At 42.6% G+C, this 12,672-nt stretch overlaps 1 protein-coding gene across 1 annotated transcript; it reads left to right on the plus strand.

The window, feature by feature from the left end:
• The first annotated feature begins 3,808 nt into the window (after positions 1-3,808).
• On the plus strand, positions 3,809-12,028 carry LOC121565041 (ankyrin repeat and SOCS box protein 2-like). Its single transcript, XM_041875965.1, has 8 exons — positions 3,809-3,988; positions 8,775-8,944; positions 9,090-9,245; positions 9,458-9,703; positions 10,121-10,292; positions 10,398-10,980; positions 11,102-11,255; positions 11,603-12,028. The coding sequence occupies exons 2-8, from the start codon at positions 8,779-8,781 to the stop codon at positions 11,749-11,751; spliced, it is 1,626 nt and encodes a 541-aa protein (XP_041731899.1). The 5' UTR covers positions 3,809-3,988; positions 8,775-8,778; the 3' UTR covers positions 11,752-12,028.
• The last annotated feature ends 644 nt before the right edge of the window (positions 12,029-12,672 follow it).

Raw genomic sequence — 12,672 nt, forward strand, 5'->3', positions numbered from 1 at the left:
ACTTGATAATGCACACAGCTGTTCAAAACATTGGCTTTTACATGTATGATCAATATTCCTGATTAATAACAGTCAGTTCTGTATAGCATAGCATATTTTTAATATTGGCCTTGGATCAGAGGGTATGAGAGGCACATTTACTCAAGACTGTCATACAAAATCATACAGTACATACAGTCGCTAGTGAAAGTCTTCCATTTTGCTGCCTTAAAACGTAAGTTCAAAGTGAAAGATTTTATTTTATTTTATTATTATTAATTAAAAAATTATACATTAAGATGTATTGATGGCATAGCCTATGTCTTCACACCCCAGAGTTAATACTTGGTGGAAGCACCTTTGTCATCTGTTACAGCTGTGAATAATTTTGAATAGGATTCTACCAAGCTTGCACAAATCTAAGGGCAACATTGATCCATTCTTTTTGTCAAAATTGCTCAAGCCCACGAAATTAAACCAAATTATTTGGTTGGGAATCATTGACGGACAGCAATATTCAAACCATGTCTCTGATTTTCAAGCAGGACAAAATATTATAACAAACAGTGGTATTGTACAAGTGAGGTAAGTGTCTAGTCACAGTGAAACTACATTTCCATCTTTCTCACATTTCGTTCTGAATTAGTTGAGTGATGAACAAGACATGGAAACACAATAGTGTTTATGTTGCAGAAGTTTATGTTTGGTTCCCCAAGTTCTCTAGGCACTTTAAGTGTCAGCATCAACCGTGCCATATCTGAAGTAGGCCATCCCTATTCTGAGTGACACATGCAAGCAAAGTTTGCCATCAAGGGTCAGCTTTTCAAAGCATGAAATCAAGACCCCCTTTGGAATATGTCATAAACATTGAGCTGCTGCTATTTCTTCATTCGCCTGGAGGACAACACAGAGTGCAAGACAATTTCAAATCCTCATCCCCTCACGAGGACTGCAATCTGACAACTGCTAGTCTACTGTTAAAGTGTTTTGACTGCACATTGCAGACGCTACAAGGTAGGTATAGCATGCCAGTATTGGTTTGTATTGCATTAACTTTACACTAAGTAGCCACATTATTTTGTTTACTTTGGTCACCAGCTACCATATTATTACTAAGCTGTATCTTGTAACTGCAGATCCACAAATCAATGGTACACAAAACAATGACTTAGTGGAAATTAATGGTTGAATTACTGTTTATAATTGTATACTAGCATAGTTACTGTAGGGAAATTACATCAAGAAATGTCATGAATAAACCTAAGCATGTGGTATAAAGTCTAAGATTTTCTGTCATTTCCATTGATTAAATAATTAACTAATTTGGAGGAATATGATGTAATAAGATTGGTACAGCTTTCTTACGCTATTATAACCAAAAACTAAGGACATTCTACTCCATTATTTATGTTTTTGTTGTCATAGGAGACTTTGTAAACAAATGATGTACAGCTTTAAATCAAGTCTTTGTTCTCAATTAAGCTTTTGGCTAACGTTCCCTCCCGTCGGTTTGATATAGGATTGCTATTGTATGATGTGCTGATTTTTGTTATATCCCTGCACTAACACTTATCAAGAGCTTGGTGGGAATTTAAATCAAGTGTACAGAAGAATATTAGGGCAAAGTGAAGAGATAAATAAACGGTGATGGGATTTTTTTTGTTGCACGGATAGTACTTTCCAAACTTGAAATGCTTGAAATAGTTGAAATTGAGAATAAAGTTGAAATACATGTTTGAAAATGAAGTTAAAATTCCATTATGTGAATAAAGTGGCAATATTTTGAGAATAATATCACTTGGCCCTAATACTCTTCTGTACAATTGTGTTAGTGCTAGGTTAAAATAAAAATGTCAAATCTTATTTGTCAAATGCGCCGAATACAACAGGTGTAGACCTTACCGTGAAATGCTTACTTGCAAGCCCTTAACCAACAATGCAGTTCAAGAAATAGAGTTTACTAAATGTACTAAATAAACTAAAGTAAAAAATAAAACAAAAAGTAACACAATAAAATAACAATAATGAAGCTATATACAGGAGGTACTGGTACCAAGTCAATGTGCGGGGGTACAGGTTAGTCGAGGTAATTTGTACATGTAGGTAGGGGTAAAGTGACTATGCATAGATAATAAACAGCGAGTAGCAGTAGTGTTTCAATGTAAATAGTCCGGGTGGCCATTTGATGAATTGTTCAGCAGTCTTATGGCTTGGGAGTAGAAGCTGTTAAGGAGCCTTTTGGACCTAGACTTGGCGCTCCAGTACCGCTTGCTGTGCGGTAGCAGAGAAAAACTGTCTTTGACCATTTTTTGGGCCTTCCTCTGACACCGCCTAGTATATAGGTCCTGGATGGCAGGAAGTTTGGCCCCAGTGATGTACTGGGCCGTATGCACTACCCTCTGTAGCGCCTTACGGTCAGATGCCGAGCAGTTGCCATACCAGGCAGTGATGCAACTGGTCAGGATGCTCTCAATGGAGCAGCTGTAGAACTTTTTGAGGATCTGGGGACCCATGCCAAATCTTTTCAGTCTCCTGAGGGGGAAAAGTTGTTGTCATGCCCTCTTCATGAATGTCTTGGTGTGTTGGACCATGATAGTTTGTTGGTGATGTGGACACCAAGGAACTTGAAACTCTAGACCCGCTCCACTACAACCCCGTCGATGTGAATGGGGGTGTGTTTGGCCCTCCTTTTCCTGTAGTCCACGATCAGCTCCTTTGTCTTGCTCACGTTGAGGGAGAGGTTGTCGTCCTGGCACCACACTGCCAGGTCTCTGACCTCCTCCCTACAAGGCTGTCTCATCGTTGTCGGTGATCAGGCTTACCACTGTTGTGTCGTCAGCAATCTTAATGATGGTGTTGGAGTCGTGTTTGGCCATGCAGTCGTGGGTGAACAGGGAGTACAGGAGGGACTGAGCACGCACCCCTGAGGGGCCCCCGTGTTGAAGATCAGCATGGCAGATAGGTTGTTGCCTACCCTTACCACCTGGGGGTGGCCCGACAGGAAGTCCAGGATCCAGTTGCAGAGGGAGGTGTTTAGCCCCAGGGTCCTTAGCTTAGTGATGAGCTTTGTGGGCACTATGGTGTTGAACGCTGAGTTGTAGTCAAAGGACAGCATTCTCACGTAGGTGTTCCTTTTGTCCAGGTGGGAAAGGGCAGTGTGGAGTGCGATTGAGATTGCGTCATCTTTGGATCTGTTGGGGCGGTGTGCGAATTGGAGTGGGTGTAGGGTTTCTGGGATGATGGTGTTGATGTGAGCCATGACCAGCCTTTCAAAGCACTTCATGGCTACCGACGTGAGTGCTACGGGGCAGTAGTCATTTAGGCAGGTTACCTTCGCTTTCTTGGGCACAGGGACTATGGTGGTCTTCTTGAAACATGTAGGTCTCCACACTGTCCACAACGCTGACTTGGCAAAATGTTTTATCCGCAATCTTTAAACTCAAACATGTTTTGAATGACCTCTTTGGCAATAGCACACGTAGTACACATGTCTCACAGTCTTGACTTTCATATACGAATATTTGTAATTTGTTTTAGCAGTTTTACTTTGACATGCACGTTATGTTGGTGGTTTTGGTTACATACTGAATTGTGTTTTAAAAGTGTCGTTCAATTTGAGTGAATTTCATTGTCATGACTTTTGTATCCTTGTAAATAGATCAACCATGGCTGTGGCCAGCATGTCCATGCCTGGAAGGATGGGCACCCCTAGAGGTTTTGATGACTACAGTCTTTACAGCGCCCTGTCAGATGAGGAGCTGATGCAGCTGACAATTGAACGCAGCCTCACTGAGGACCACAACTCTATTAACGACATTCAATCATCCCCACCTGTGTATTGGCAACCCAATTACCAGCCAAACCAGTTTACCACCAACCAATTTACAACTGGTGTCAGGCACCCCTCTGCAACAAGGCACTTGTATGACTTTCCCCGAACCAACCCGAACCCAGTCAATCCACCTCCAAACCCCTCACCTGCAAACCCACCTTTAGCAGACCAAGTTATGTGAGTCTGTCAACCCTTTATCTTATTTTGACAATATGTATGCCAGATAGGATGAGTATAAAAACAAATCATTATTTAATGAGCATTAAGTTGGTGCGCAGGCTTATTATCATTCCAAAATGCAAAACATACAGTAGAAATCAGATGGTCGGTGACATCTCTCTCTAACATGGACAGCAGTAACACAGGGGTTCCACAAGGGTGTCTCCTGATGTGGCTAATGTTTACATGACATGATATACACTGAGTGTACAAAACATTAGAAACATCTGCTCTTTCCATGACATAGACTGACCAGGGGAATCCAGGTGAAAGCTATGATCCCTTACTGATGTCACCTTTTAACCCCCTAGAGTCGATTGATGCACTGGTGCGTCAATGTAAGTTACATAACAAATACACCCCCATCAAAATCCAGCAGTTTAATCTAGAGATATCTGTCCACATCCGCCAGTGTCGCACTTCCGCATCTGCGGTGAAAGGTGGCAGAGCTAGAGCGGGGTTTGTCACACCATGAGACATCCCGAAAATCGGTCTTCTCACGAAAACATCTGTAGCGTCTGAACGGTTTGACCTACAAACTATGGAAAGGGGAGACGCTCCCGAACACAATGGTGTTCTCCGTTTTGCTCTACAACCCCCACAAGTGTCACGGGACTCGTCTGAAGGTAACCGGTACTGGATTAAAAAAACTAATGGAAGTATCAAGGTAGTTTTGTGCCTCCCAAAAAAGGGGTAAAATATGTTTACACATATACAGTGGGGAGAACAAGTATTTGATACACTGCCGATTTTGCAGGTTTTCCTACTTACAAAGCATGTAGAGGTCTGTAATTTTTATCATAGGTACACTTCAACTGTGAGAGACGGAATCTAAAACAAAAATCCAGAAAATCACATTGTATGATTTTTAAGTAATTAATTTGCATTTTATTGCATGACATAAGTATTTGATACATCACAAAAGCAGAACTTAATATTTGGTACAGAAACCTTTGTTTGCAATTACAGAGATCATACGTTTCCTGTAGGTCTTGACCAGGTTTGCACACACTGCAGCAGGGATTTTGGCCCACTCCTTCATACAGACCTTCTCCAGATCCTTCAGGTTTCGGGGCTGTCGCTGGGCAATACGGACTTTCAGCTCCCTCCAAAGATTTTCTATTGGGTTCAGGTCAGGAGACTGGCTATGCCACTCCAGGACCTTGAGATGCTTCTTACGGTGCCACTCCTTAGTTGCCCTGGCTGTGTGTTTCGGGTCGTTGTCATGCTGGAAGACCCAGCCACGACCCATCTTCAATGCTCTTACTGAGGGGAGGAGGTTGTTGGCCAAGATCTCGCGATACATGGCCCCATCCATCCTCCCCTCAATACGGTACAGTTGTCCTGTCCCCTTTGCAGAAAAGCATCCCCAAAGAATGATGTTTCCACCTCCATGCTTCACGGTTGGGATGGTGTTCTTGGGGTTGTACTCATCCTTCTTCTTCCTCCAAACACGGCGAGTGGAGTTTAGACCAAAAAGCTCGATTTTTGTCTCATCAGACCACATGACCTTCTCCCATTCCTCCTCTGGATCATCCAGATGGTCATTGGCAAACTTCAGACGGGCCTGGACATGCGCTGGCTTGAGCAGGGGGACCTTGCGTGCGCCGCAGGATTTTAGTCCATGACGGCGTAGTGTGTTACTAATGGTTTTCTTTGAGACTGTGGTCCAAGCTCTCTTCAGGTCATTGACCAGGTCCTGCCGTGTAGTTCTGGGCTGATCCCTCACCTTCCTCATGATCATTGATGCCCCACGAGGTGAGATCTTGCATGGAGCCCCAGACCGAGGGTGATTGACCGTCATCTTGAACTTCTTCCATTTTCTAATAATTGCGCCAGCAGTTGTTGCCTTCTCACCAAGCTGCTTGCCTATTGTCCTGTAGCCCATCCCAGCCTTGTGCAGGTCTACAATTTTATCCCTGATGTCCTTACACAGCTCTCTGGTCTTGGCCGTTGTGGAGAGGTTGGAGTCTGTTTGATTGAGTGTGTGGACAGGTGTCTTTTATACAGGTAACGAGTTCAAACAGGTGCAGTTAATACAGGTAATGAGTGGAGAACAGGAGGGCTTCTTAAAGAAAAACTAACAGGTCTGTGAGAGCCGGAATTCTTACTGGTTGGTAGGTGATCAAATACTTATGTCATGCAATAAAATTCAAATTAATTACCTAAAAATCATACAATGTGATTTTCTGGGTTTTTGTTTTAGATTCCGTCTCTCACAGTTGAAGTGTACCTATGATAAAAAATTACAGACCTCTACATGCTTTGTAAGTAGGAAAACCTGCAATATCGGCAGTGTATCAAATACTTGTAAAAAGTATTTAGTCAGCCACCAATTGTGCAAGTTCTCCCACTTAAAAAGATGAGAGAGGCCTGTAATTTTCATCATAGGTACACGTTAACTATGACAGACAAAATGAGAAAAAGAAATCCAGAAAATCAAATTTTTTTGTTTAATTTATTTGCAAATTATGGTGGAAAATAAGTATTTGGTCAATAATCAAAGTTTCTCAAGACTTTGTTATATACCCTTTGTTGGCAATGACACAGGTCAAAAGTTTTCTGTAAGTCTTCACAAGGTTTTCACACACTGTTGCTGGTATTTTGGCCCATTCCTCCATGCAGATCTCCTCTAGAGCAGTGATGTTTTGGGGCTGTCGCTGGGCAACACGGACTTTCAACTCCCTCCAAAGATTTTCTATGGTGTTGATCTGAAATGCTTCTTACGAAGCCACTCCTTCGTTGCCCGGGCGGTGTGTTTGGGATCATTGTCATGCTGAAAGACCCAGCCACGTTTCATCTTCAATGCCCTTGCTGATGGAAGGAGGTTTTCACTCAAAATTTCATGATACATGGCCCCATTCATTCTTTCCTTTACACGGATCAGTCGTCCTGGTCCCTTTGCAGAAAAACAGCCCCAAAGCATGATGTTTCCACCCCCATGCTTCACAGTAGGTATGGTGTTCTTTGGATGCAACTCATTATGCTTTGTCCTCCAAACACGACGAGTTGAGTTTTTACCAAAAAGGTATATTTTGGTTTCATCTGACCATATGACATTCTCCCAATCCTCTTCTGGATCATCCAAATGCACTCTAGCAAACTTCAGATGGGCCTGGACATGTACTGGCTTAAGCAGGGGGACACGTCTGGCACTGCAGGATTTGAGTCCCTGGCGGCGTAGTGTGTTACTGATGGTAGACTTTGTTACTTTGGTCCCAGCTCTCTGCAGGTCATTCATTAGGTCCCCCCGTGTGGTTCTGGGATTTATGCTCACCGTTCTAGTGATCATTTTGACCCCACGGGGTGAGATCTTGCGTGGAGCCCCAGTTCGAGGGAGATTATCAGTGGTCTTGTATGTCTTCCATTTCCTAATAATTGCTCCCACAGTTGATTTCTTCAAACCAAGCTGCTTACCTATTGCAGATTCAGTCTTTCCAGCCTGGTGCAGGTCTACAATTTTCTGGTGTCCTTTGACAGCTCTTTGGTCTTGGCCATAGTGGAGTTTAGAGTGTGACTGTTTGAGGTTGTGGACAGGTGTCTTTTATACTGATAACAAGTTCAAACAGGTGCCATTAATACAGGTAACGAGTGGAGGACAGAGGAGCCTCTTAAAGAAGAAGTTACAGGTCTGTGAGAGCCAGAAATCTTGCTTGTTTGTAGGTGACCAAAAACGTATTTTCCAACATAATTTGCAAATAAATTCATTAAAAATCCTACAATGTGATTTTCTGGATTTTTTTCTCTCAATTTGTCTGTCATAGTTGACGTGTACCTATGATGAAAATGACAGGCCTCTCTCATCTTTTTAAGTGGGAGAACTTGCACAATTGGTGGATGACGAAATACTTTTTTCCCCACTGTATGTACATATTTACAGAGTTGTTTTTTTACACTTCAAAACCTTGTTTCTTATGATTTATTCTTTGACTGTACTTTTTGCCATTTATGAATGTGTTATTCAATGCGTTTTAAAATAAAAAAAGGTGTCCTCAAATTCAAAATCAAATAGCTAAATGATCCATAGTATTACCATCTTAAAACAATTCCATATGTCCGCTTAGCACCCCCAACGTCTTAGACTCTAAAGAATGAAATTCACTTCAATCGGTGTAGATGAAGGGGAGGAGATAGTTTAAAGAAGGATTTTTAAGACTTGAGACAATTGAGACATGGATTGTGTATGTGCCATTCAGAGGGTGAATGGGCAAGACAAAATATTTAAGTGCCTTTGAATGGGGTATGGTACGGTGCCAGGCGCACCGGTTTGAGTATAGAGTCCATGCCCCGACAAATTGAGGCTGTTCTGATAAAAGACGGTGCAACTCAATATTAGGAAGGTGTTCCTAATATTTTGTACACTTAGTTTACACTGAGTATACCAAACATTAGGAACACCTTCCTAATATTGAGTTGCATCTCCCCCTTTTGCCCTCAGAACAGCCTCAATTCGTCGGGCCATGGACTCTACAAGGTGTCGAAAGCGTTCCACAGGGATGCTGGCCCATGTTGACTCCAATGCTTCACACAATTGTGCCAAGTTGGCTGGATGCCCTTTGGGTGGTGGACCATTCAAGATACACACAGGAAACTATTGAGTATGAAAAACCCAGCAGAGTTGCAGTTCTTGACACAAACCGGTGCGCCTGGCACCTACTACCATACCCCGTTCAAAGGCACTTAAATTTTTTGTCTTGCCCAAATTTTATGACAATTTTCCCCTTAATCTTTGTCTATGCCTTAGAGATATGAGACCCCTGGTGCCTGTGATTGAGAATGGGGATTTAAAGGCTTTAACAGAGATAGTGAAATGCAATCCAGAGAGTCTTTTTGTACCAAATGAGGATGGATGGATTTCTCTACATGAAGCTGCATATTACGGTCAAGAAGAATGCCTCAAGATTATATTAAGAGGTGAGGGTGAAACAAAGAAAAGTGTAATTGAGAATGGTTTCTATTTTATACACAGTTCTCCTGAATCTCAGGAAGATCCTTTATCAGTACATGCTGATTGTTTTTAACTTGCATGGGTCACAAAGCTCTGTTATCGTTCCCACAGCCCATCCTGGCATGGTGAACACATGTGGTACACACAATCAGACCCCACTTCTTTTGGCTGCCATCTTTCACCATGTGAACTGTGTGGAGTGCCTTCTGGACAGAGGTGCCAATCCCGAAATTGCCAATAAGGACGGAGAAACACCACTCTTCAAAGGTAAATAATTGATTTCAAAGTTGTTCTGTCAAGAGGTTCAATAGTGAACAGCGTGGTCTCTGTGTTAGCTCTGGGAGCGAACACAAGTCTCCAGGTCTCAAGCTAGGTTACTGGTCATACTGGCGAAGTCTGTTATACAAATCAGCTTATGTTTTACAAACAGCAAAATCCAACCAAATTTACCTGTGTTGTTTCTCACATTCCGTTTTCAGCTTGTGGGAAGCCCAATGCGGAGATTGTAGACCACCTCCTAAAGTATGGAGCCTCAGTGCACAAGGCTTGCGTTCGGGGTGTGACACCTCTCCATGAAGCAGCTGGGCATGATAACGTGGAAATTTGCCAGATGTTGTTGGATGCCGGGGCCAAGATGAATGCAGCCAATATCTATGGGATAGACCCGTTCTTTACGGCAGCACAGAATGGGGGAGTGAAGGTGTTGTCCTTCCTGATTAGCAAAGGTGAGGTTTTCGAATTTTGACAACCAGCTTCAATATCACTTCATCCATCCTCAAATCATGTCAATAATGTCCAAAGTCCTTGTTGAATACACTTTTGGGAATGCATGACCTTTATGACAGTGTCTGTTGTGAACCAATTAAAATGTTGATGCATTAAATAGTCCCAATGGCATGACAATGAAATCCTACAACTCAAACTGAACCTGAAAACTAGTTCTATGTCCAAACCCTATTGGGTTTCCTAGTATCGGATGCCTATATCTTGAAGAAAGTATTCCATTCCTTACAATGCCATGAATATATTAAAAAAGAACCATTAAGCATCCAGACGATTTGTTGATGATGGTGTTATGCTGTTGCCACTTTTCCCGTATTTCAACATTGTATACATTTGGTCTATGCTCCTATGTATTGTAGGCGCTGATATGAACTGCCAGGCATGTGATGGGGCAACACCCTTGTACGAGGCAAGTAAGAATGGTCACAAGGAAGTTGTGGAACTGCTTCTATCTCAGAAAGCAGATGCAAACCGAACAACCAAGTCTGGCCTCCTGCCTCTTCATGTTGCTGTCCGGAAAGGACATTTTGAGTGAGTGCAGTGAATTGATTGATTGGATAATTCAAAGCATTGGTTTCTCTTTGAAAATACATGCAATACAGTGTGAGAAGTGATCCCTTTGCTTCCCTTTTGTAGCATTATGTCCATGCTGATCCCTGCCACAAGCAAGGCCAAAGTTCAATGCAGTGGCATCAGTCCCCTCCACCTGGCTGCTGAGCACAACAGGGACTGGATCCTAGAGGTGCTTATCAAGAGAGGCTATGACGTCAATCTCCAGCTGGCAGAAGACCGATCCAAAATGTATGAGGACCGTCGCAGCACAGCGCTCTACTTCGCTGTCGCCAACAACAACCTAGAGGCCACCGAAATGCTTCTGGAGGCCGGCGCTAACCCCAACCTTGACATGTTCAACCCTCTTCTTATCGCTGTGAGGCGGGGTTGCATGGAAATGATCACAGTGCTGGTGGAGCACGGAGCTAACATGAATGCGTCCATCCTCACACACCCCTGCTCCTTCCCGGCAGTGGTCATGCTCGGTATGAAGTATCTGCCAATCCTGAAGTATCTGATGGACAATGGCTGCGATGCCCTTTCCTGTTTCGACTGCACATATGGCAGCAATCCACACCCACCCCTGAAAACGTCAAGTAGTGGCAGGGGCAGGGGCAGAGACTTCAGCGAGGACGAGGACGAAGCTCCAATCAACACGTGCGTCCAGGTAGGTTGGGTTAATATGCAATATAGACAGTTTGCTGGTCTATTGGTTTCCAATTCCATCTCAGGTCAACACACCTATTGTTGGGTGTTCTTTGAATCCAATTTGAAACCTTAATTTTCAGTTCTGTGAGGCGATTTCCGATCCGACAATAAGCCTCTGGGCAGGACCCATCATAGACATGCTCCTGGATTATGTTGGCCATGTGAAACTCTGCTCCCGGCTGATCGAGCACCTGGATAGCTACCATGACTGGGCAGGGATCAAGGTGAAAGCAAGTAAGTTAGCTTATGCCAGGGATCTCTACTAATAACAGAGCTTGGAGTATTTCATTTACCATGATATAATCATTAGGGTCTGTGTTCATTTAGGGTCAATTCTCTTGAGAAATGAGCATGTATCGCAAAGTTTCACGTAAATAATGCATGGGTGTCAATGGGAAACTTCTGCATAATGTCAGGTTGCACATGAATATCTACTTTCTAAGGTTAAGGTTATGCCCTTATTTTTTGTAGTGTTGCATACTTGTTACCTTGACTGTTCTCATGTGTGTTAACCATATAAATCAGTTGCTCTCCAATTGCACAGTCCCTTTAATAAGCAACGTCTTTGCACTTTCTTTCAGTGCCACCACATTCACTGATGCAGCTGTGCAGGCTGAAGATCCATCAGCAGGTTGGAATCCCCAGACTGAGGCACATCAACACCCTGCCCCTCCCACCAATACTAATCAAGTTCCTCAACTATAATAAGGGAGATTGTCTGAATGTCTAGGAATTAATTTTTCATTTGTTGATTCTAAGTCCACAAATTCCATGAATCGTCTCCAATAAATGTGATTTTTGTTGTATATTGTAAGCCAGTTGAGATGTATCTTTGCACAGTTGCATACTGTTTAATAGGCATGATTTTATATTACAATGGCAAGAGTAACATTTTAATGAACCTATTGTAAATTGTGTGGATACATTTAATATTTTAGAGGTACACTCAGAAAAAAAGGGTTACTCGGCTGTCCCCATAGCAGAACCCTTTAAAGAACCCTTTTTGGTTGCAGGAAAAACCCCTTTGGTTCCATGTAGAACCTTTTTGGGTGTTCCATGTAGAACTCTTTCTACAGAGGGTTCTACATGGAACCCAAAAGGGCTCAACCTGGCACCAAAAGAGATTATCCTATGGGGACATCCGAAGAACCATTTTGGAACCCTTTTTTCTAAGAGTGTAGAGTCCTTGGGTTTGGTTAGCAACAACCACACTGACTCTTATGTCCTACTAAATTAATGTTTACCCTGCGCAGTGAGATTTTTCTTAACACTAGAATACAGTGAAATTGCATCATAGATGTGACCGTATCGGAAAATGAAGCACAGCTTGGAATGCTTCTCGAGCAATCAGATCGAACTATCAGAACGGAACTATCTGTTTTATAATTGAAGGGATTTAGGTATTTGTATTGTGTAGGTTGGTTGCCACAGGTGGGTGGAGCTATTTCAGTGTTTTATTTAAACTGTAAAAAAAAAACAAGTAGACTGAAGAAAAATTATTGATGGATACTGCAGATTTGACAGATTTATTATGACTCATGCAATGCTAAATGCTATCACCAGTGCTTGCTTAAATACAGTGTAAAAGAAACACACAAAAAAACACTGTCATGTCTCCTCCGGTCTGATTCGCCGGTCTACTGAGCCACTG

This window comes from Coregonus clupeaformis, chromosome 36 (assembly GCF_020615455.1).
Source record: "Coregonus clupeaformis isolate EN_2021a chromosome 36, ASM2061545v1, whole genome shotgun sequence".
Classification (NCBI taxonomy): domain Eukaryota; kingdom Metazoa; phylum Chordata; class Actinopteri; order Salmoniformes; family Salmonidae; genus Coregonus; species Coregonus clupeaformis.